Source organism: Acanthochromis polyacanthus, chromosome 23 (assembly GCF_021347895.1).
Source record: "Acanthochromis polyacanthus isolate Apoly-LR-REF ecotype Palm Island chromosome 23, KAUST_Apoly_ChrSc, whole genome shotgun sequence".
NCBI lineage: Eukaryota > Metazoa > Chordata > Actinopteri > Pomacentridae > Acanthochromis > Acanthochromis polyacanthus.
This window is the reverse complement of record NC_067135.1, coordinates 7,123,418-7,147,245: the sequence shown is the minus strand read 5'-3', so window position 1 is coordinate 7,147,245 and position 23,828 is coordinate 7,123,418. Positions and strand designations below refer to the sequence as shown.

The window sequence follows — 23,828 nt, the reverse complement described above, 5'->3', positions numbered from 1 at the left end:
GTTTTAAATTATTGATCAAATCAATTTTGAACTCTTTGGTTACTGTTGGACATAGCAAATTTCTTGGTTTTATTTTATGGGGAGTATAAATAGTTTTTTGTTTGTTTTTTTTACTTTCAGTCAAAATTTCACAACATTATTTCCATAGAAGCTACCTTACTTCTGACATTTTATACAACCTAAAAGATCTGTTGGAATATTGAATTCTTGTTGGAATATCTGTCAGTCACCTCAACATTAAAATATTCTTGTTGGAAATGAATTAAGTTAATCAGTTAGTCCATTGAGCTATTATAATTTATCACATTAAAAGGAAAATATTAGGTTCTCACTTCTTCAATATTAGCATTTGATGTTTTTCTCGGTTTTATATTGTGGTGAATTTAATTTGTTGTGTTACTCCTGAGCTAAATCAACAATTTTAGGCTAATACTTCACCTCAATAGAAATTTGATGGACGTAATTCACTCTTGCCTGACATCTTATACACACTAACATGCCTGTTGCAATAATAATAATTGGGAGATAGTGAGTGGATATTAGAGGAGTGAATGTAACAAAGTCTCATCAGCTGCTAATTTAGAAATAGTAATGCTTCATGCTGGGGATGGATGGACAGTGCATGTGTCCTCTGGATGCGTACTGACGTGGAACCAGCCAGAGGCCCAGCCAGCCGACCAATCAGGAGGCGGAGGAGAGGCTGGTCCTGGACCGGCTGGCAGACAGACAGACACCCGGGACAGAGCTCCGGCCGCAGCTCAGCCCCGTGGCGGTGACAGCACTGACTGCGACTGGACCAGGTCCGACTTCACCACGTCGTCCCTTTAGCGCAAGGTAGAGGGATTTTTTTTTGCTTCTAGTCGGACTTAAATGTAGTTTTAAAACACTAACTTCTGTCAAACTTTTACCGGGTGTTCATTCTGCCTGTTTTGATACGCTCGAGTAGGATGGCGCAAAAGTTTCCAAGCTAGCTAGAACACACAGCTGTACTTCCGGTTTTGTGTTTCAAAATTAAACCATGTGGCTGAAATAAATAGAAAAGCGATGCTGATCTACGGTCTTTAGTTTTATTATGAAGACGCTTCCGGTATTGTAATAGCTTTTTGTTGCTAACTTTACGAGCGGCTGTCCCGCTGTTGGCAGGCGGATTTAACTCGATATTCCGTGCTGTATCGTTACTCTACCGGGTCCGGTACGTTCTGTCTGTGCTAATTAATTTGCCAATACCAATTTAAGACATTTTTGTTCAAAAGCGAAACAAAAGCCGAGGAATTTAAAGCGAATAGTTTAGTGCCGATGGAGGGTGTGGAGTCGAAGTGTGACACGTTACGTCAGTCGTAGTTTCCCTCTGCAGAAAGTGGACGACCAACAAGTGGTCTGGAGACATCCCAGTCTGAAACAATCAGGACAGAAACATGACGAGTTGACAGCATTAATCTCCAATTTCACCCTCATCATCACATCAGAATAGAAAACCTGCATATGGATGTATTTGTCTTCTTTAATTGAAGACTCATATAGAACACTCCAGAAAGAAGATAAAATGCGTAAAAAACAAAGCTGTATCTCCTAAAATAATAATAATGTTACATGCACTTGTTGTTTAAGCTACACTATTGCACTGGTCGACCTATTTTCTTGAAGCTGGTTGTTGAGGGTGTGTCTCTACGTCTGACAGAATCTAGGTTTTCATATGACATCGAGTATTTGTTGAATTCTGGAGATATTGCACTTTATGTGGACAAAATAATTAGTCATGTTTGTGCTTAGTGGAGCTTCATTTTCTAAAATTCCTCTGCCAGGTGGCAATCCAGGTGGTAAAATGGAAACTGAAAGTACAGACAGCTTCTACAGCATGATTCAGTAGTATTTTTTATAGTCTTTTAAGGCTTGAGATCAATGAGGGCACACTTACTAATCACATCACTGGAATGACAAATAAAAATGACCTTTCTTCTCTAGTGATTAAAGCTAAGTGATAGACTTGTGTTTGTTTTGTTCAGAGATAGTAGCTGTTTCTAAAAAGCAAATTGTGATCTCAATTACGTCTCATTCATGGTTCTGAACTAATATTTATAATCGCAGGTGTTGCCAGTAACAGGGATTTAGCCTGACCGATATACACGGTGTGTTTCAGTTAATAAAAAACTTGCCCAACCAGTTTGCCAGTGGCCCACAGGGTGAACAAAGTACAGACGATTACAGATTTGAAAGGGTTTGCATTGTTATTAGGCTACCTTAACAGGTTTTTGGAATTACAGATTGCCAAAATGTTGCCATAAAGTGCAGTTTATTTGCTTGTTTGTTCATTATTTTGCTTTATCTGCCTATATTTTTCTTTTATTTCCTAGATGGCTGACGTGGAGCTGGTGAAGAAGATGCTGCGGGCCGTCCTGCAGGCCAACAAAAGTGGAGTGTCGCTGTCACGTCTGCAGACGGAGTACAAGGAGCTGACCGGGGAGCAGATACCACATAAACACATGGGACACAACCACCTGGACGCTCTGCTGGCCAGCATGCCCTCTGTAGTCCGCATGGAGCGCAACCGCACTGGAGAGGTGTGTGTTTGGCTGAGGCAGGGTGGCTAAAAGATGGATGAATAAACAGACAGTACATTTTAATGTTTACGATCGTAGTTTGTCTTATTTATTTCTCCTGCTTGAATGTCAGAATCTGTTTGAAACTGGTTGTTTTCTGTTTCATTGGTGCCTGTTTCTAGTCTGTTCTCGTGTTTCAGGAAAAAATAACATGTTACTAATTAAAGCACTGTCATCAGTTGTTTCATTCAACATTAAAAAAGTAACTTTGTGCAAGAAATTCAATGTAAAATGCATCTTAAAAGAGCATTTTCTATTTCAGTGACAGAAATATTGACCAAACTGTCAAAACCGAATACTGTTTTAGGAGGTTATCCCTCACATTGTGATTTCATTGGCACGCTAGATTCTTCTTCATCCGACCCACAGAAAACCTACCCAGGAATTAGTCTAACTCTTAGACCCTGTGAGCATTTGCAGCCTGCGATGCTTCTCGTATTTTCACTGCCAGGTCTGCATTCTGTGTCTAATATTTATGCATTTTTAAACAGCCATTTATAATTTAAAAACTGTGCACATCTGTATGAATGAAAACTTTGGCACTAACTAATACATTTTCAAAGCTATCTCCAGCTCACGGATGATGTTAATCAACTGTAGCTGTAGTTGACTAGTTATGTTGGTGTCCTACCATGTCTCTGCATAATGACAACATGCATAGATGAACCCTCTTTATCCTCGATAGACAAAACACAGAAAATCCCAAACATTATTTCAGCTCATTGTGTTTCATTGCCATTAACATCTGCCTGTTGCACTTTCTCCATCCAGATGGTCTATTTTGCCTCAGGGGCCAATGAGACGGCCCACATAGCCAAGGTGGTGGCCCGACAGCGTAGCTCCAAGAAGACAGGCCGACCCCACCTGGTCAACACCCAGATGAGGGTCAAACCGGCTGCTCCGCTCGTCCTCAATGGTAGGAGTGAATTAATTACAACTGCAACTAGTTGTATGCAATATAAAAATGTCAGCAAGTGGTGAAAAAATCTCAGTTTATGTTTCCAAAGATCATGTCCTGAAAGGTCTCGTTTTATCCCAAACCAAAAGATCAGCCTACTTTTATAGAGGAGTAAAGACACCAAATACTATTAAAATCTGAGACGCTGCAATCAGAGGATTATCAGCTTTTTAAAAAAACCAACCACTTCAATCAGTTATTATTAAAATAATTGGCAGTTGACTTTCTTTTCAGTTCTACTTTAAATCTGTGAGTTATTCGATGAAATGTCACATTAATTACTGCAAAGTTGTGAGTAGAACACAGACAACTATAGTGGTAGGAAAAATTATGATCCGCATGGTTGATTTTTCTTCTTAAAATGCAGTCAGCACTTAATTTAAGTTACATTTGTGAACAAACACAATCTACAACAGCACACGTATTATTTAGTGTTGTCTTTAAACTGTAAATGGCTACAAAATGGTCAAAACAGAGTTTAGACAATCATTAATACACAATTAGAAACAGCTTATACAAATGGAGAGGATTTCACACTAGGGCTTCTTGGTGTAAAAATGGGCCTCCAGTTAAATTTTGGAAAGCCTGTCAATATGCTTTAATTGTTTAAAGTCAACAGAAGACTGAAGATTTAATCAGTAAAACATGTTTTTATTTAAGATAGACTAATGAATAGTCTTTTATTCTGAAACAGAATAAAGCATGTTTGTAGAGGACTTGAGTGTCATTTAATGTGAACAACTGGCTTTTTGTCTGCACTGTTTAAAACTTGCTTGGCAACACAGTAAAAAGATAGCAGCATAAATTCAAGCCTTTTTGGATGAAGGTCAACGCTGAATCCAAATTAATTCAAAACATGCCAAGGTAAAATAGTCTAGAAAGCATCATTTGCTAAGTGGAAAGTACCTGCAGGTTCCTAAAATGCCCCAAACTTATAAAGATATGATGCCAGTGCTTTTTAGAAATGACAAACACCTGGATTTGACTGGTGGGACACCACCTCCATATATCTACTGTAGAAAATCCCCCCATCTGTGTATTGATGATGGCAGAAAAGTTTGGTTTTCTTGCCGTTGTGATAGATAGATAGACAGATAGATACTTACTTTATTAATCCCGAGCGAAATTCAAGAATGTTCTGGGCTTATGAGACAAAACTATTGATAAATAAAGATTAAAAATGGCGGTATTTGCAGAAAAAATTTTAACCTAGTTAATATATGCTGAACTGTTGACCATAGACTTGGGGCTGCCAGCCTGCACCGTATTATACAATATCTGAAAATACAGCTATATCAGTTGGCGATTCAGCACAAAAATATTGAGAAATATAATGCGTTTGAACAAACTGCATCCAAATCAATGAGTTCTCTGAGATGATGTTACTTAGTTTGAAGCTGTCTGAGAGAAAACGTTCAGTAAACATTAGTTAGACCTAGCAGTCTCCACTTCATCGAGCAAGTTCAAAGTGTGTTCCTCCGGGTGCTGAATATAAATAATTAGTCCTGGAAGATTGTTCATAGAGCGCTTTTCTTCTTATGAAAGTATTGTCCAACCCATAAGAATTTGATCAGGTGAGGGTATATCAGCCAACCAATCAACCACTCGGCCTGGAGGCTGCAGCTCTAGTCAGGTAAAAACAAAGAGCTGTATCTAAATGCATGCTTTTAGATATGTAATCCGTGTGCAGGGTTTTGCCACAGCTTGTGTCTTTAAGGACAAAGGATGGCCATGGAACAGCCTTACTTGGCAAATTTGGTCGCTTTTATTTTTGTCAACAAAAAAACATTTCAAAATCCATGTGCACAGTTTGAAATCCATGGGTGAGTACAGTTTAACCAGAAGTAGAGATTTATAAATGACTGTGTATTTTCTTTCTCATTTTTTAAAGTTTGAACACATTTTCACACTAGAAAATACCAGATTCATTCAAGTCAGTATTCAGTTCATTAAATGTTTGCCAGTATTTTCCAGACTTGTCTCACTGTACAGTAAAGTAGCGCTGCAGCAAGAGAAAAATAGAACCGGTGTCCAGCGGCTGCACCAGTACTGTGACAATGCAACATTAGCAAATGCTTTGTGTGGTGCAGCCTGACAGACTGTGGATGAATGACTGGCCTCTTTTAACCGTCGCTCTGTGGAGACCTGCAGTCCTATAGGCGCTAAGAATATCACACACTCACACAGACTGATACACAAGGCATCAGGTGTACAAAGCATGTCAGCTCACACACACCGCATACATTTCTGAACCTTTATTCATGAAGTAACCCTTTCTTAAAACTACCACACATGCACATATGCAGTCACACTAACAGGAAGACATGCGGAAACACAAATAGTTTCTTTGCTCCAGTTGCAGCGCCGACACCTCTGCCAGACTGTGATGCTGCAGAATATGTTGAGAGTCAGAGGAGGAAGTGGGAGGTGGAGAGAAAGGGGGAGGGAGGAGGAGGAGTGGCAGTGAGACGGTCGGAGGAGAGGAAAGACAGGGATGGTGAAACGGTAAGGAGGGAGGATGGGAGGACAGATGACAGAGAAGGAGAGAGAGAGGCAGAGTTGGGTGTTGGAATTAGAGGAGAACGCAGCCTATAGCAGCTGAGACTGAGCTGCAAGCGAAGAGAAGCTGATTCACAAATCAACCATCTCTCTCTCCCCCACACTCTCTTTCATTCTGCCTGGGTTATTGATATTCAGGCAGAGACAGACCAGGGACTGTGTGTCCATGCCGGTGAGGTGATGCACCGTCTGCTCCTAGCAAGTGTGTGTGTGTGTGTGTGTGTGTGTGTGTAATGGCTGTATTTGCATGTGGATTCATGCCTGTGCCTGCTAAGTTTCTGCTATGTGTGTCTGTGTGCAAGATTTGTTCATTGATTAATTGGTTGATTCATGAATTGACTGACTGCCAGTTGCTCAGAGGGTGACCACAGAATAAGGTTTAGGAACTGAAATTGCCGATTGATGACTTTTGAAGACGTGCTGATTAAGCTGCATGTTGTCGGAAGATTTGAGGAGATTCAGCGAGAACTGAGTGGATTGGAAAGCAGGAGAAAGTTCTAGATCTCGCTGAGAAAAAAAGAAGAGATTCAGGAAAGAGTGAAGACAAAAGAAGAGACTGTGGGAGGAAGAAGTGAAAAAGACAGAGAAATGTGGGAATGGAAGTGACTCAGGGTTGTGGTCTACTGGTGATGTCATGTAGCAGAAATGTGATGTCAGGCTGTGATGGAATGATGTAATATTAAAGTGATGAGGGGCTGGGCTGATTTGTGCTCTGTTTGGATAATTACACTCTGACTTTTGGACTTTATAGTGGAGATACAGATAATAATATGTTATTTATTAGTTATTGTTAACAATCACTGTAACACAAAGTACAGTTAGGTTACTTTTGTGGTTTAAATGTATTAGAAGTAATAGTAAATGTTCAACATTTTTGGAAATGCGCGTATTTACTGTCTTGCTGAGAATTCGATGGGTAGATAGATGGATGGATGGATAGGTAGATCTGCAGGTACATAGATATTTTATTAATCCCGAGGGAAATTCAAGACTGATTAAATGACTCCATTGATGCCTCAGAAACATATACATAGATGGACATCAAAAATAAATTAAACAAGCAAATAAATAATCAGTAATTTACAGATTTTTTTTGCTTTTAATTTTCAAAGATCTTTCCATATTTTCAAAATACACAAATATCAATCAAATGACAAGGTTTCACTATGAATTTAAATGTCTTTTTAAAAATACCTCACTAATTGTGAATAATATTAAAATTAATTTTTTTTGAAAATAAGTTAACATTTTTTGTACACTCACAAATAAAGCATAATTTTAAAAATAAATTCAAGGGCTAAATTCAAGTTTTTACAGTAAATATAAACACATGTAAATATTTTTCATTAAACATTTAAAGGACAAAAAAATTACACAGGACCTTATGCAAATAAAAATTCAAAAAAAAAATATAAGATGTGTTTTGTTTTTTTTCTCTGGGCACCCCAGCTGCCAAAATATTATCATTCTTTTGTAGTTTTTTGTGTTGTTTTTTGTACGGCTGACATCATCTTGTCATTAGCTAGATAGATAGATAGATAGATAGATAGATAGATAGATAGATAGATAGATAGATAGATAGAGAGTTGTTGGCAGGCTGTCTGTCCTTATCCTGCCTTCAGTCTTTATGCTAATGCTAAGCTAACAATCTCCTTGCTATGGCTTGATGTTTGTCCTATATAAGTAGTTTCTATCCTCCCATCTAAATTGTTAGTAAATAGGTGCATATTTTTTTTCACTTTCCGCACCCATTTATTACACAATCCAGTTGAGAATTTAAACTGGCAAATCCCAGACTGTAGGCGCAGGACAAGTTTCTCACCTTTTGAAAATGATGTTTTTAATTTGCAATTTTGTGCTCCACTGATTGGAGCTCTGATGTTATCCGCCGACACTGAACTATCTAAGACACCGTGCCCTCCAGACAGACAGACTGTCCTGCCTCAGCATCAGGTTCAGCTGAGTCAGACGGTGTGCTTGTGGACATTTCAAGTCCACAGTTCCATTTTTTTTCTTTGCTTTCTGTCTCTCTCCACAGCCAAACCTCAAACCTCTCTGAGGCAGCCGAACCACCGCGGGCGAGGTGGGGGTAGAGGAGGAGGTGCAGGCCGCGGGGCTGGACATGGAGACTTCAGACAGGCCAGAGACATAAGGGATGGCCAGTCGGAGGGCAAGACTGGGGGGCATCCGAATAAGATGTCCAATCAGAACACAGCCAACAGAAAAGGGAACCCACCTGCAGACAAGTGAGTGAGGGAGACGGTTTGAAAGTAGATGGTGGTACATACAGAGAGAAAACTTCTTTGGGTAATGCATCTTTAAAGAGCCGGCTATGAATGTACATGAATGTGGTTGGTTTGGTGGCGAGTCTTATGGGTAAAATGTGTTTGAAAAATGATGAAAACCTTCAAAGTTGATATAGAAAACAACAAAATACTGATTTTGCAATTGCAAAAAAAAATACAGTTTTCTTTACTACAAAAAGACCTACTTTAGCTCCCTTCCCATTTAAATTCCAGCTCTACATATTTGTGGGGTTTTCTAGTCCAATTATATGTGGAAGTCACCAACTAGGATTCCACACTGCTTTGGAAATCCAAGCAGAGGAATGTGCTCCGAAAAGCAGATGTGATTCCAGAATATTTCCTGTAGATTAACTGTGACTTCTTTCTTTCTTTCTTTCTTTCTTGCTTTCTTTCTTTCTTTCTTTCTTTCTTTCTTTCTTTCTTTCTTTCTTTCTTGCTTTCTTGCTTTCTTTCTTGCTTTCTTTCGTGTGGTGTGAGCTGACATAAAATAGGCTGCTTTTGAATGGAGGCCTGGTTGTTTTCTGAGTGCAAAACCGCCTCCCTGCTGCTGCTTATTCAGCGCTGGCTTGATGATGTTCTCTCTACATCAGTCCGTTTCTCTTTCTCTGTATCTGTCCTCCCTTCCTCTTCCTACCTCCTTTTTTTTCTTGCTTGCTGTCAGTCATTCAATGTAACCCTGCCTGACTGAAACATCTGATTTATTGTTGTTAAAGAGATCATCTGTTTGCACTGCTTAAACAATGGCTCTAGATTAATTCGGCTCTTTGACTGATTCTCCCACTTCCATCTGTCCGTCCACTGTGAAAACAACTGACATCAGTCCTCTGTCCGTGTCGCTGCTTGTGTCCAGTGCGCTGCTGCCTCTTCGCAGCACAATGGGGCAACAGGGTGGAAAGGCCGGTGTATTGGCAGGGGACACGAGCCCGGGGCAGGGGGGACATGAGCCCTCTTTAATCCCCCTTCTATTCTCTGGTAGATTAACTCTTCTAAACCGACACAGAGTGAATCAGCACATCTCTCTGTATCCCTCTAGATCTTCTACTGGGCAGGCCGGCGTCATCATCATTTGTGTGTGTGTGTGTGTCTGTGCACATTGCTACAAGTGCACTGTGGCAGTTCAAGTGGTAAATTCAGCAAACAAAATGAGCCCTGCATTGAATTACAGTTTAGTATGATCTAACTTTTATTAAAACAGCAACACGCAGGGAAGTGAGCACAGAAGGCTTTTCCATGCCGTTTATAGAAGTTTTTGGGGAAGTGAAGCAAATGTGAGCTTTATTTCAGGAATTCAATAAGAATTACAGCAAATTTCAATGCAATGTATTTCCCAATAATGCACCTATTGTGCCTCTGTTGTAGAGATTAGGGGAAAATGGCATTTTTTCAGTGTTTTAAGCATTGTTTTCCAAGTCAGACTGACAGTAAAAGCTGAAATTAGCCACCTGAACAGCCTTCTCTCTGTTTTGTACCATCTGACCGATACTATCTGGCCTTTGTCTTTTTGATTTTGCTGATGTTCGATGCCATTTTACAGTATGGCAATGTTTATTAAAGCTGCAGATTCATTAGTAGCTCTTTGCAGCAACAATTTTCTGGATCAGTCAGTAGCAGAGCAGTGAGGGCAGGAATATCCCCAGTTTATCAAAGCAAACTGCCTTTCAGGGCATTTTGTCGTCTTTCTGCCTCACACAAACGTAGATAAATATGCTAGTGATCAAGTCAGCTAGCAAGTTTACTCAGATAGAGATCCTTATTGCAGTTAGCAAAATATCCATTCCAGGGAGCTAATTTCTGTTGCGCTTCGGTCTGACTGAAAACAAAAGATTTCATGTGAGAATTTTGGCTTTAAAAGCTTTTTTTTTTGGTTCCGTTCTCATTTCTCTGAATCTATATCAGAAGTACAGAGTGCAAAATTATCATGGCACTTATTACGCTACATTAGCCACAATAATGGGAAATACACCAGGCTGAAAAAGCCTGGATTCTCTCTCTGGTGTGATGGTGGGGTTGTGTCTTGTGGCTGTAATCTCACAAAGTTGTTCACAGTGCAGTCAACTCCTTCTTTCTCAAGAAAGGATAAATTGTGTAGGAAAATTCACAAAAAGTGCAGCCTTTAGTCTAGAAGGTTCCAAGAATAGTTTAACCACAAATAAAAGCTTGAGCTTGACATCCCAACACCCACATCACACAGCCTTCCTCTGGAGATGAAGTTTGACGTTAGAAATATCCATGTTTAAGTTATTATAAGGAACTTTTCTTCTTCTCTATCTGTTGTCTGAAGACTAAAGAAAAATGTTCTTGCTGTCCTGGTAATAATAACATAAAATGTTTAGATTTAATGCAAGCAAAAATTAACCAAAAGGCATTGTTTGTCCCTAGCTGTATTATAGAATTTGCCTCATATGCATTGTAATACTTTTGCGCTCTCAGTTGTGGTGAAATATCCTGCCGCAGTGTGTTGTTACCACCTCCACTACAGCCATGGCCATAAGTTTGGACACAAGTACCATGACGCTTGTGAATCTTAGAAAATACCACAAAATTGTCACTTACAATACAGTACACAACTCCTGAGAACTATATTAAGTTTCATATTTAAAAAAAACATCAAAAGAGTTTGGTGTCATTTTGTTATTCTTACCAAATTCGGTTGTGAAAGTACTGCATTTTTTTTGTTATTTTCTTCTAATATTATGTTCTGGGAACAAAGTTGTTCCAATTGTTGGAATTTATTGATAATATTATATCCCTTGTTGATTTGTTGACTAATTAAACTGGTGCTGTCAAAAAATATTAGTTATGTTCTGTAATAGACATCAAAACAGACATAGTAAGTCATGCTGTGTCCAAACTTATGGCCATGGCTGTAGCTACAGAGAAAATCCAATTTAGGTCAATAGGCTTCTATTGTTCATATTATGTTCTGTGATCTGTGAACGGATGGTAAAGTTAATTACAGCTTCTCTCAGCATTTAGGTAAATAGCCTCTGTTTATTGATCTTTCGCATCCATTATTTGCTGTGTACATGGGTGAGCCAGGAGTTGTGAGTGATGAGAGAGACGAAGCAGGGATGGGCAGGCTGAATCCAGAGTGGGAGAAATGCAAAGCAAAGCAGTTACATCATTTAGGTGACTGATCTGAACAGCAGGCGTGATGAGGAGAGGGGGAAGAGGAGGATGGAAAGAAAGCATGTCTGAAATTAAGATCCGTTTAGCAAAAATATACAGAAAGTGATGCATATTTTACATAAAGTAGATATCTAGACAGTAGATCACTATTTGGATGCATACACAACAATGTGGTGTGCCATATCTCAAAATAAAAGGGTTGTGATGCTGAGGAAAAGCCACAAAAGACTCAAAGATGTTTCCAGAGCCACATTTAGCCGAGGCTTAAGGCTCCAGATTAAGTTTCATGATTTTGTTTTTAACTTTACTCAAGAATGTCAGGATGACACAGGAGGTTGAGGATTTACACAACTAAGATAAACTAAGTTCCCACTTTCTTTTACTTTTGAAGCCCGCAGAAAGCAATTCTCCTGCTCGTTTTGTTCTCTTGTGTCCAGGCCAGACAAGAGGATGACCCTCCCGTCACGGTTTCAGAAGGAGGTGCACGCTCACCTTTCCAGAAACTCCCAACAGACTGGCCGTAAGTAGGACAGGCTGCTTTTCATTGTGCTAAAAATACATTTATGAAGCTGTTTGTCCTCTAAACCAGCAGAAACAAATTACTACCTGCCTTTTTAAGAAACTTATATTGAAGCTTTAAAAACTGTCATTCTCTGTATTATGGACCTTCAAGGAATTAACAGTAAACCCATCTCACCTGGTTCTGTCTGCAGGCCTGAGGTGTGTTTTAAACAGTTTGGAGCTTTACCCGCTGCCTGTGCTGTCCGTATCAGCTCCGTCCTATTCCACCCCTGTGCTGCAAACCTTTTTCTGAACTAAACTGAGAATGTGTTTGTTGTCATGCTGCCTGTTTTTGAAGAAGGCCTTTGGTCTGCATCGCCCGAGGAAAAATACCGGCCCGTAATGAACCGCATAGCACAAATGTTGAAGGCTCCAGCCGTTCCAGTTGTGTTTATTTCAGACCCCTGAAGACAGGAGACTGTTGAAGCTTTCATATGAAGCGGTTTAAGAGTTGAAGCTTCCTATCGTAAAGAGACATCCCTGAGTGAGGAGGAAATTGAATTAATGTGAGGCCTGTGTTAAGGGACGAGGCATGACAAGGCTCAAACTGATTATCTTTTTTCTCCAGATTCCCACTTCAGTATAGATTACATCAGAAAAATGGTTGCCTTAGTGGAATTTTTGACATTCTGACCACTTTTTGAAATTAAGCTAAATAAGATTGCTCAGAACCTGTGCCCTCTGTTTTTTTCTCATTTAAACTGTAAGACATGGTGAAGTTCATCATACACTAAATCCAATCCCTAAAGGAAGCCTGGCTTTGGTTATGTGTACACAGTGCTGTGAAAAAGTGTCCGACCACCTCCTGATTTCTTCTATTTTTGTGTTTATCTCGTACTGAACTGTGCTAGATGTTCAAAAAAATCTGACATGAAATAAAAGCAACCTGCATAAACACCAAATACAAGTTTTGCAAGAATGTTATCTAATACCAGCTGATCCCCCTTAGTTATATAATCCAAAAAAAATCTACCAAAATACACTGATAACTGGTTTTCACTTAAACAGACCATTTTTAGAAGCACAGAGTTGGCTAAAAGCTCTCACCAGTAGTACTTTCTGTCAGAATGAAAAATTCCAATTACAAGGTTATTTCTAAGGCTCTGGGACTCTTCACATTTATAGTTAGAGTCATTATCTATTAATGGAGAAGACTCGGAACAATAGTGAACCTTACCAGAAGTGGCCGACCTTCAAAACTAATTCCTGTGACAACTCCTCCAAGGAGTCACGATGGAACCAAAAAATATCCATGTACCTGCAGTCTTAGGAGTACCTCGCCTCTGAAAGAATATAGTTTTAGTCTGAGTTTAGTTTGAGATGCGCATGAAAAATAGTAGAGATCAGGAGGGATTGCTGTCATAATTCGTCTTCTATCTGTTTCTTTTTTTGGCTTCAAATCACCCACATCTCAGTTTTGAGAAAAGCTGTTGAATCCATTTCTTCAGGGAGTAAAAGGCTTGATGTTGTAGAGTCTGTTATGTTGTTCATATGTATGTGATATCTTTCTTCTTTTCTATGTGTTTTTCTCCGATCTTCCAGCACCCATGAATCTAAATGAGAGCTTTGGTTCAGGGAGAGCGAAATCGTACAACCCTCAGCAGGTCCAGGGTCGCATCAAGGAGATCTTGGGGAAGTACAGTAATGGATTCTGGGTGTCGAAGCTTCCTCAGATCTACAGAGAGCTGTACAAACAGGAGCTGCCCACGGAGGCCATCAAAGACCTGGAGAATTGGACACACATATGCACTGTAAGTACTCATTATGATACAGCATTTATTTGTCATGCTCTTATTTTGAAAAATGCTTTCTACTTCAGTAATAATACCAAAAACAGAATTTCTGCTATGAGACACTAAAAGGCTATGTTATTACCCATGGCATGGAATTAATTTTGTATTTATGAGAAAAACTACATTTTACTCATTATTATTTACCTATAATGTCAACAATTAATACATTTTGTTATACTTGCTATAGGTGAATTTTAACTGTGGTTAAAGAAATATTTGACATACGTAAAGGTGAAATATCTCCACATCAACTAAAATTGAGAAACATTTGTAAAGATATTAGTAATTCCCAGAAGAAGTACCTTACTGACAGACCTTTCCTTTAGCACCATCATTAGGTTAAAATTTCAATTTTTCCAACACTTTATAAACAAATACCAACAAAACTAGAGATGCTCCATCAGCCTTAGTTGTATATTGTGTTTAGTTAGAATCTTAAATCCCAATAATGAATCAAATTGGCAAATTTCTCAAAATATGAACGTATTATTTAACAGCAAAGTAATTCAAATTCTTAAAATGTTTTTTACACATTTGTTCATTAACATTCTGGTCATGTGTAGTCTGTATTGTAATATGTTCCATTTTTCCTTCTAGATAGAGAAACCTGCAGCAGCAGCCCATCAGAGCTGCTTCTTTATCCCGCTAAGGAACAGACCAGCACATCCTCCTCTTCACCCATCCATAACCCAAACCCCACCACTGCCCCAACTTCAAACACCCCCACAGACAAACCTCTTCAGTCCCCCTCCCAGCAGAGACCCCCCAGCACTCCTGCGGCTGGCTCTGGTTCTCGATCTCCTCAGTCGCCACCATCGTCCTCCTCGTCTCCCAGCCCTCCATCGTCTCCTGCTACCCTCAGCCCCGACCTGAAGCAGAAACTGGAGGAGCTGCTGGTGAAGTACTCCAATGGCCTGTGGGCTCATGCACTGCCCAAGCTCTTCCAGGACACCTACAAAGTCAGTAACACTGTGATTCACTATTATTTACATGCCTGATACAGTTGATCATTTAATTTTTCTTTTTTTGAAAGGCCAAACTGCCCGGACATGTCCTGGAGAACCTTGACCTCCTCTCTGACATCTGCACCATCGACTACCCGATGCCTGACAACCCCAAGAGGGCCATCCTGTACAGACGCTGCAGTGCTGCAGGTGGAGGAGGAGAGGACGAGAACTGTAACAGGAGGAACTCCTCGACCAGCGAGGAGGAGATGAGAATGAGGAAGGAGCTGGGGAGGAGGCTGAGTAACCATGCGGTGCCTTCTCTGCAGATCCCCAAAGAGGAGTACCCCTCTGTGCTGGTGGTGGAGGCCACCAACACCAATGGAGTTATACTCAGGTAGGAGAAAACTGTGTTATAATGCACTTTGAAGACGTGACAGATCATAAATCCCTGACTGTCTGCCTCGTCTCCTCTCTCAGGTACATTGGTGAGGGTTATTCTCAGGCCCAGGAATCTATGGAGGATGAAATGAGGGAATTTTACGGCTTGGACCAAAGCAGCCCAACTCCTTTAGCGTCTCCAGCCTCGGGTCAACTTATCGCAGTCAGAGCCGAGGAGGAGGAGGAGATTCTGAGGGCACAAGTCTGCGAGGTCATGACTGACAAGGTCAAGGTGAGAGGTCACAAACAAAAAATAATGACAGAAAAACAATGAGAGGATGTGTTAGTTACTGCTGCCACTGTTGCTTTCGACCCTGCAGGTCTACTATGTGGATCATGGCTTCTCAGAGGTGATCAGCAAAACCAAAGTGTTCGAGCTGCATGAGAAGTTTTTCAAACTACCTTTCCAAGCCACCAAGTGTAAACTCGCAGGTGAGTCTGAACTGAATCATCAGAGCAATCCAATACAGACAAGCAGTGTGGATCTACACACCACTATATTGTCCACTTCACCCTGATTATTTAAGTTTATGTGTGTGTCTGTGTGCGTCCAGGCCTGGAGCCTTTCTGTCAGGAGCCTGCAGTGCTGAAGAAATTTGAGATGATGGCAAGCGGCAGGATCTTATTGGCCGAGATCCTGGAGAGAAGGCAGACTCCTCTCGTTGTCCTGTATGACACATCACAGGATGATGATGTGAACATTAATGCTGCATGCATGAAAGCCCTGCAGGACAAGACACTAGCGAGTCCTCTACAGGTACAGGAAGAGTTAGTGTGTGCACATGTGTCTGAATGAGTTTACAGCACAGTGAACTTCTCTCTGCGGCTCTCCTCAGGTGAACAGTGCTTACATGAACGTGACCGTCAGCAGCGTCTGCTCAGATGGGACCATCTACTGTCAGCTTCCCTCCAGAGGTCTTGCCAAGATGAATGAAATGCTGGAGAATATAGAGGCGTACTTCCACTCACAGGTCAGCACCGTGATTCATGTGATGTCTCAGTGCCTTCTTGTGCTGCCACTTAATCTGTTGGCAGCACAGCAGAGCGGATGCTTTTCTAGGTCCTTTAATGCTTGTAGCTGCAGCTCATTAACATTTTACGTTAGCATTTATGCAAACTAAGTGTAGAGTCTGTATTTTTAATGCTGAATAGTTCCTGCACGACTGCTCGGTATTGTCTACATTCAGATATTCTGTATATGCAAACATTTAGCACACAGATAGAATAGATAAACAAAGAAGGAAAGTCTAATTTTTATACTTGAAGTCGTGACACTTTCTTCTTCTTCTGAGAAATTTCAGCCTGAAAGATACACATTTTAATGTAACCTCCTCTGCAAATGTAGTTGACTTTACCAGGAATAAATAAACCAAACTTGATGTGGTTCATACCTGATACCTACATATCTCATTCAAACTTCCACCATATAATAAATATAAGCTTTTATTTTATTCAAAATAAGTTAGATGAACAGCTTGAAGTTTTCCTCGTGTTCTATTCATTATGAAATAATTATGACAGCTGTTTATTTACATAGCACTGCAGCTAAAATAAGCAATATCGTGTTGTTTTAAATTCTTATACAAATATGCAAGATACAGGCAATATATTACACTAAAGGACTTATTTCATGTCTGCTATGTGAGAAGTCTCTTTTATGGTAATGGCACATAACATAGTGTAGATGTGCATGTGTTACTGGTTTTATTTTTGGCCTACATGTGTCTGTTGCTGCTCTCACCATTAGGTCTGTTTAGTTTATTTATATCCTACAAACCTTTGTCCAGTTGAAATGGAATTGTCAGTTTTTCTTGGGATGTTTTGACTATGCTGGAAACTACATATTTATTCCATAATTTAGACAAATTATTGACCCAATTCTTTGGATTTACCAGTTTTTTGTAGCTTATCTCTCTTCTGTTTGTGTGGTTTTACATTTCACCTTTTTTTTGTTTACAGTGCAGCTATTCCACATTATATACTCTTTATTAAACAAGATTATTGTTCCTAGCTGGATCTAAAGGGTCCACACAAATATGGTGTATGTTCCTAACAAGAAGAAGAGAGAACCATGTATGATCCCTGCCATGCACAAATGTTTTGCTGAGTGTGTTCATCCCAGAATGTTTAATTAAGCACAGCGGTAACAAGGAATCAGTGAAGTCAAAGAGAACTCGTCTTAAAGGCCTTTTGTGATTGTACCGATGCTGTGTTGCTACTCTCAAACTGTGTTGTTGGACAGATTGAGATTAGGTTGATAATCTGGAGTTAAGACATTGCCAAGCCACTTAATCTGTTGGCAACACAGCGGAGTGGATGCTTTTCTAGGTGCTGCCCTTTAAAGCTTGTAGTTGCAGCTCGCTAACATTTTACGTCAGTGTGTAGGCAAACACAGCGTTGAGTGTGCCAGTGTATTATACAAAGGCTGGAGAGTTTTTGCAAGGTTGCACTGTATTTTCTAAATCTGAATATAGTATGTATGCACCACATAATCATGCCCGAGAAAAAAGATTAAAACCTCAATAATTTTTGTAGTTTAATATCTGATTTGGTTATGAATAAACTGTTGTATACACAAGATGGTAACAGGACTCCTCCAGGATTAAACCGCTCATACTTCCAACACACATTACCTGTATTCCTTTAACCATCTACAGCTGCTCATCTAAAGCCAAAATGTTTGATGTCGTTGCAGTGTACAGCTGCAGCAGACTGGGTGGACCAGTGAAATGTTTGTTTGAGTGTTTACAGTATCTGTGGCAGCCATAAAGCAACAGCTACACATACATAGCAACATAAACAGTCCTGAGGGAGAACAGTCAAATTTGACAGTGATGACAACTCACTTTTTCAATTTACGTGCAAATGAGACATATTTTGTTCCAGGTTACATCAGACTTCCTGGTATCCAGACCCTTTTGTGGGAAAGCATGTCTGGCTCGCTACAAAGGCAAATGGTCTCGTGTCGAGGTAAGATAAAACAGTAAAGGCTGTGAATCATTAAACACATGATAGGTGTTGGTTTGACTGAAGATATAAAGTTACATTTGGACAACAGAGGCAGGTGTGGCTGCTTTTACGAGTTTAGATCATAAAGAGAGATTAATAACACAGCATTTTGGACCGTGATGCACTTTGATCTCACACTTCACCCACTTCTACTTCTCTTGGCTGCCTTCTGACATCTACGTCCACTACCAAGCCCGTCATGATTTAATGGCAATGACTATTTTAAATGTAATATCGATCTGTTACAGCAGAAAGACATCAACAGCTGTTATCTTTAATGTTCTTTACATTATTATATTATGTAAAGCTGTTGTAATTTATTTTGTTAGCTTTTATTGTCATGATGGATTTTGTTAACATTTTATAAGTTTTAAAGAATATTTTGTGTGTGTTTCTATCTTTAGATAACCAACCTACATGGCAGCAGAGTGCTGGACATCCTGTTCATTGATGTTGGTGTCCAGGCTTCTGTAGAAGTGATTGAGCTGAGAGAGATCCCACCGCCGTTCCTGCGTGACCTCATGGCGATACCACCACAGGTCAGCGACAACGTCAAGACAGAGGTCATACGAGGAGTGATCAAAAAGCTTTAATATTCTACCTTTAAAAATCACAAACAATATAAAATTAAAATTCTTTGCACTCCCAGCACTTCTGCAACGCTTGTAGCAATCCCTGGAGGTCCTGTTGTGTAAACTTGTCAATATCATCTGAAATGAGCATTTAATCTTTCAACAGTGTCAAACTTCAACTTAAATAGGATTTTGAGGAAGAGAGAGAAGTCATAGGGAGCCACATCAAGTGAGTAGAGCTGCTGATGATTGTAGCCAAAAAAAATATGAAGGTCAGTCCATCTGACACGGAATAATGATGTTTTTCTCGCAGCTCCAGTTTGATGTCCATGAAAAATCACAAATGCAGACCTAACAGGGGTCACGAAAACTTATTTTCATGGGTCCTGCCACATGATTCAGGCAAAAATACAATATCTGAACTGTTTGATCACTCCTTGTCTGACATATATTGTTCTTAAATTATTTAGTCTCATACAACATAAGAAAATGACAAACCAACATCCTGTGTTTAGGCTGTGAAGTGCTGCCTAGCAGACCTGGCGGTCAGTGTTGGATCCTGGAATCCAGACGCTGTCCAGTGGCTGCGAGAGAAAGTACTGAACACCACCGACTGTAGCATGAAGGTAAATGTCTTCTGTCTTGCCCTTTTCACACATATCACTATATTAAGGTGTTTGGATCTTAATCATGGCAACTGTCTGCAAATGGAAGAAGACGATTATGATGATTATTTGGTCCAGAGATGCAAAGACCTCCACAGGTCCTTGAAGCACACTGCAATGTGGAAAACTGTAAATTGTTTAAATGAACCAACTTAACGAATGTAAAAGGTGGACAGTCACTGCAGAGTGATGTAGACTCTGAAAACAAGCAGTCATTTTACCATTAACAAAACATTAATGGAGCTTCAGACAAGAAAATACTAAGTAGTGATGTTGTTTTCCATTCTAAATTGCTTACCACTGTTGCTACTATTCGTGCTTTTTTTCCTCCTACTGCCATAACAACTATTTTCATAGATCTCTTTCCTTTGTTGCATCTTTTCTCCTCTTCTTTTTCTTCTTCCTGTACATCCCCCTCAAGGTGGCCAAGGTAGATGAAACCAAGCGCTGCATCTATGTCCACTTGTTCACCGACAAGAACTTCCACGACCCGGCCCGCAGCCTCAACCATCAGATGGCCCAGTCTGACCTGTTCAAACAACAGCCAGACGTCTTCCTGACAAGCCACAGGTTTCTTCTGATTGTTTATCTGTGTTCTTCCTCTAGCTAGCTAGCTAATATCTCACCTGTATTTTTGGTTTCTTCTCAGCTTAAAAATTAAAAATGTAATGATGGAATTAAACTCCTCAGCCCCGCCAAGATTTCTGCACCGACCGTATCCTCCAAGGCCTCCAGCACCAGTGAATCCACCAATGGCAGTCTGACATCAGCTTCTGTCCCAGTCAAGCCTCATCTCAGGAAGGCCCTGTCAGGATCCAGGAGCAGCGGAGGAGGAGGAGGAGGAGGAGGAGGAAATACAACCTCCTCCAGCCCACCAGAAACACCATCATCCCCATTATCACCCTCATCCCCATCATCACCCTCATCCCTACTCCAGCTGCCACCGCTGCTAGAGCTGCCCCCAACAGGTGAAATCGTATTTTTAAGCAAAACAAAAAAGCGTTCTACTGCTTACTGCTGTATGAACTTTGGCAAAAGAAGTCATGTTGGAATTAAGGATTGAATGTTGGATTTTTATTCCTAGGAAACAACATAGACGTCTACGTATCAGTGGCGTGCCATCCGGGCCACTTTGTGCTTCAGCCATGGAGAGATATGTACAAACTGGTGGTGCTGATGGGAGAGATGATACTGTACTACAATAAAACTGAGGAGAAACCACTCAACATAGAGAAGAATCAGATATATGCTGCTAAAGTGGATAACAAGTGAGTAAAGACACGAGTTCATTTAAATTCAACATCTAAATTTGACCACAGTGTTTTGTTTAGACCTTGAACTGTCTGGATGCTGTTTTTAGACACAATGTTAACCCTCCTGTTGTCCTCATTTACGAGCAACAAAAAATATTGTTTCCTTGTCTGAAAAAAATCCAGAAATTCAGCAAAAACATTCCTCAGATTTCTGACCTTCAGGAAGAAAACTCCAAACAGTTCCTTACAAGTTTCCCTTAGAAGTTTTGTTTTAAAAATATTTTTGAAAATCCACCAAATTTGGCAAGAAAATTCCTGTAAATATTTTCAAAAAATGAGTACAAATCTTCCAAAAAAAATCCTAAAAATATCTAAAGTGATTACATATATATATATCAGTAAAACTTCTAATATTCTCTTAAGAACATTCACAAAAAAATCAACCAAAATCCAGCGAATTTCGCTGGATTTTGGTTGATTTTTTTGTGAATGTTCTTAAGAAACATTCTTAGCGTTTGTTGTTTTCCACCAAAAAATGTTGAAAATGTGGACATCAGAAGTTTCACTGTGAAATTTTTATTTTTTTTCCACATTTTCAAACTCTAAAACAGGTCAATTTTGACCCGCAGGATGACACGAGGGTTAAATAAGTATGAGTAGAGTTTTCTCCTCTGTTTCCATTAAGTCTTCCCTCTGGAGGCATGTACAACTTCTTTTTGTTTTCCTACATCCTACTGTTCAGCTGGCATCGTGTGTTAGTGAAGGGAGTCCTCACCAATGGGCTGGTGTCTGTGTACGAGTTGGACTACGGCAGACATGAGCTGGTCAGCTGCACCCAGCTCAGAGCTCTGATCAAAGAGTTCAGACAGCTGCCGTTCCAGGGAATCACTGCTCAGCTGGCTGGTGAGTAAACTGGAGCTCTGGTGGCGCTGCTAACGTCACATCCAGACTCTGCTCTTTTTATCTTCTATTCTGTACTGGTGCTCATATACAGAAGATGTTAGTAGTGACATTTAAGGGTGTGTGTATATGTGGCATTAATATAGCAGCAAACAGCTCTCTGCCACGTGAAGATATAGTGCAGTAATTTCTTTATTGTGATGCTGTACATTTGTGACGAATGTGAAAGTGAGCTTAAGCTCAGAACTGACTGGTTCTCCTCTGTCTCCACCTGCAGGAGTGAAGCTGAGGCAGTGGTCAGAGGAGGCTTCCATCGTTTTCAGGAACCACGTGGAGAAGAAACCCCTGGTGGCCCAGCTGGAGGCCGTACAGGAAGCCACCAACCCGTGGGACAGGAGGCTGACGGTCTTCTTGGTCGACACTTCACAGGAAGAAAAGGACATCTGGGTGCACGACATCATGGCTGAGTTTGCAGAGGAGCTGACCAATGAGCTGTAAACAGTAGGAGATCGCTGAGAAGTCTTACTAGCCCAGCCATTGTCCTGTTGTGGATAGACGAAATAGAAGAAGCTTATCCATCTTTATCTATCTACCATTTAGTGGGACTGAAGGAAGAACACAGGGATGATTAAAAGAAAGAGATCAGGGAAGTCACAAGAAGAGGTGAGACTGAGAGGTTTGATAGCACGTAGAGACCAGCATTGGCACAAAGTCAAGAGGTGACGGCGTTGTAGCAACTTGTGTTGTGTTGTGGGCTGTACATGGAAGGATGTGGTGATGTGATTGGAGTTACTGCAGTGTGACTACTGGATATATGCCCATTCATGATGTAGTGGTTGAGACCATAGTTGTCAAAAACACACTTAGAATACAAAGAACTGTCCGATGGGTCCATAATGAGCTCACAACGCTGTGGAAATGATGCAACATGTAACCTTTTACCATCTGGCTTTAGTCCAAAGCAGCACCCCAAAGTATCGTGTTTGCATCCAGTTTTACTGCGTGCCATCCTGGAAAAGCCTGAATACCCCCAACCCTGCCAATGTGAGCGCCACGCAAAGTGAAAAAATACAACCAAGCGACTTCTCACATGCTCAGAAAACTTATATGCATTTGTTTACAAAGTCTGCTTTTTGGATGGTATTTCTCTTTGTCACAAAGTTTACAAAAGTCAGAGCAAACATTCCCCTGAGAGGAGGAGAAATGGATGAGTCTGGGGCATGAGGAAAGAGACCAGGAGGTGATTTGATAAAAGTTTTGGGACAAACTTTTCTGTTAATTAATCAAAATGAATGTGAAATGTACCCTCATGAAGTGTTTAAACTTTATGAGAAGCAGGTTTTCTTTGAATCCGCTCCACTTACAGAGCAAACAAGTCACAAAAGTTAATAGAATCTGACGAGTTATTTTCAGTCTGTTTATCCCAGCATCACTTGTTTCAACTGTGCAAAGTGTTCCTTCACCTACCGGAATAATGCATCCAAGTTACACGGTGACCAGCTGGGAACAAGATAAATGTGACTCTTTTTTTTTCAAGTGAAGAACAATAATGGAACATATCCAGACTCCTGTGATGTCGACGCCTCATCCAGCTCAAACACTGATTCCACTTTGACTCGTGGCTTTTGAATATTTTCTTCTCATTTTTCCGTTTCTTGCCTGACAACGAGAAAAAATTTAAATTTGAGCAGATTCCTTGTGCTGCATGTTGCAGATCTTCCTGAACTGTGTGAACATATAGTTTGATGTTCTAATAATGAGCAGTTTAAGTTACCAGTAGTGTTAAGCTTGTAGATTTTCAAATAGGAGATAAGTTCTTCTTACGGTTGGCATCAAATGTTGGCCTGATGTGAGATTTGATTCTGAAATGTGACTTTTTTTTTTCCTGACTCAGCGGCATCATGGTTTTGGATGTGCAAACACTTCTCCAGTTCTAAAGACAGTAGACCTGACCAAGCTCAAAGCTGCATTGTTGTTAACAAATGTCAAATGACACTATTTTATTTATATTTAACTTATATTCTCTAGATGCAGAGAGACACAGGATCATTTCCATTTTGTTTAACAATGAAACTGGGGATAATAAAAGAGATGTTTTTTGGAATAAAGTCTGTTTGAGAGGTGAACATATTCAGCCCGTT

At 40.2% G+C, this 23,828-nt stretch overlaps 1 protein-coding gene across 1 annotated transcript; it reads left to right on the top strand.

Moving 5' to 3' along the window:
- The first annotated feature begins 694 nt into the window (after nucleotides 1-694).
- tdrd7b (tudor domain containing 7 b) lies at nucleotides 695-23,817 on the top strand. Its single transcript, XM_051943975.1, has 20 exons — nucleotides 695-834; nucleotides 2,352-2,558; nucleotides 3,369-3,513; nucleotides 8,153-8,360; nucleotides 11,987-12,069; nucleotides 13,653-13,865; nucleotides 14,507-14,862; nucleotides 14,937-15,244; nucleotides 15,328-15,520; nucleotides 15,609-15,720; nucleotides 15,843-16,045; nucleotides 16,125-16,259; nucleotides 18,175-18,258; nucleotides 18,702-18,836; nucleotides 19,385-19,495; nucleotides 19,956-20,104; nucleotides 20,225-20,502; nucleotides 20,619-20,802; nucleotides 21,530-21,690; nucleotides 21,965-23,817. The coding sequence occupies exons 2-20, from the start codon at nucleotides 2,352-2,354 to the stop codon at nucleotides 22,183-22,185; spliced, it is 3,486 nt and encodes a 1,161-aa protein (XP_051799935.1). The 5' UTR covers nucleotides 695-834; the 3' UTR covers nucleotides 22,186-23,817.
- The last annotated feature ends 11 nt before the right edge of the window (nucleotides 23,818-23,828 follow it).

What these genes read in the sequence shown, in the direction of transcription:
- tdrd7b (XM_051943975.1), top strand. Translation starts at nt 2,352, where the DNA reads ATGGCTGACGTGGAGCTGGTGAAGAAGATGCTGCGGGCCGTCCTGCAG. An exon ending in TCATGACTGACAAGGTCAAG is followed by an intron (nt 15,521 to 15,608) that starts GTGAGAGGTCAC and finishes TCGACCCTGCAG; the next exon opens with GTCTACTATGTGGATCATGG. An exon ending in TCATGGCGATACCACCACAG is followed by an intron (nt 18,837 to 19,384) that starts GTCAGCGACAAC and finishes TCCTGTGTTTAG; the next exon opens with GCTGTGAAGTGCTGCCTAGC.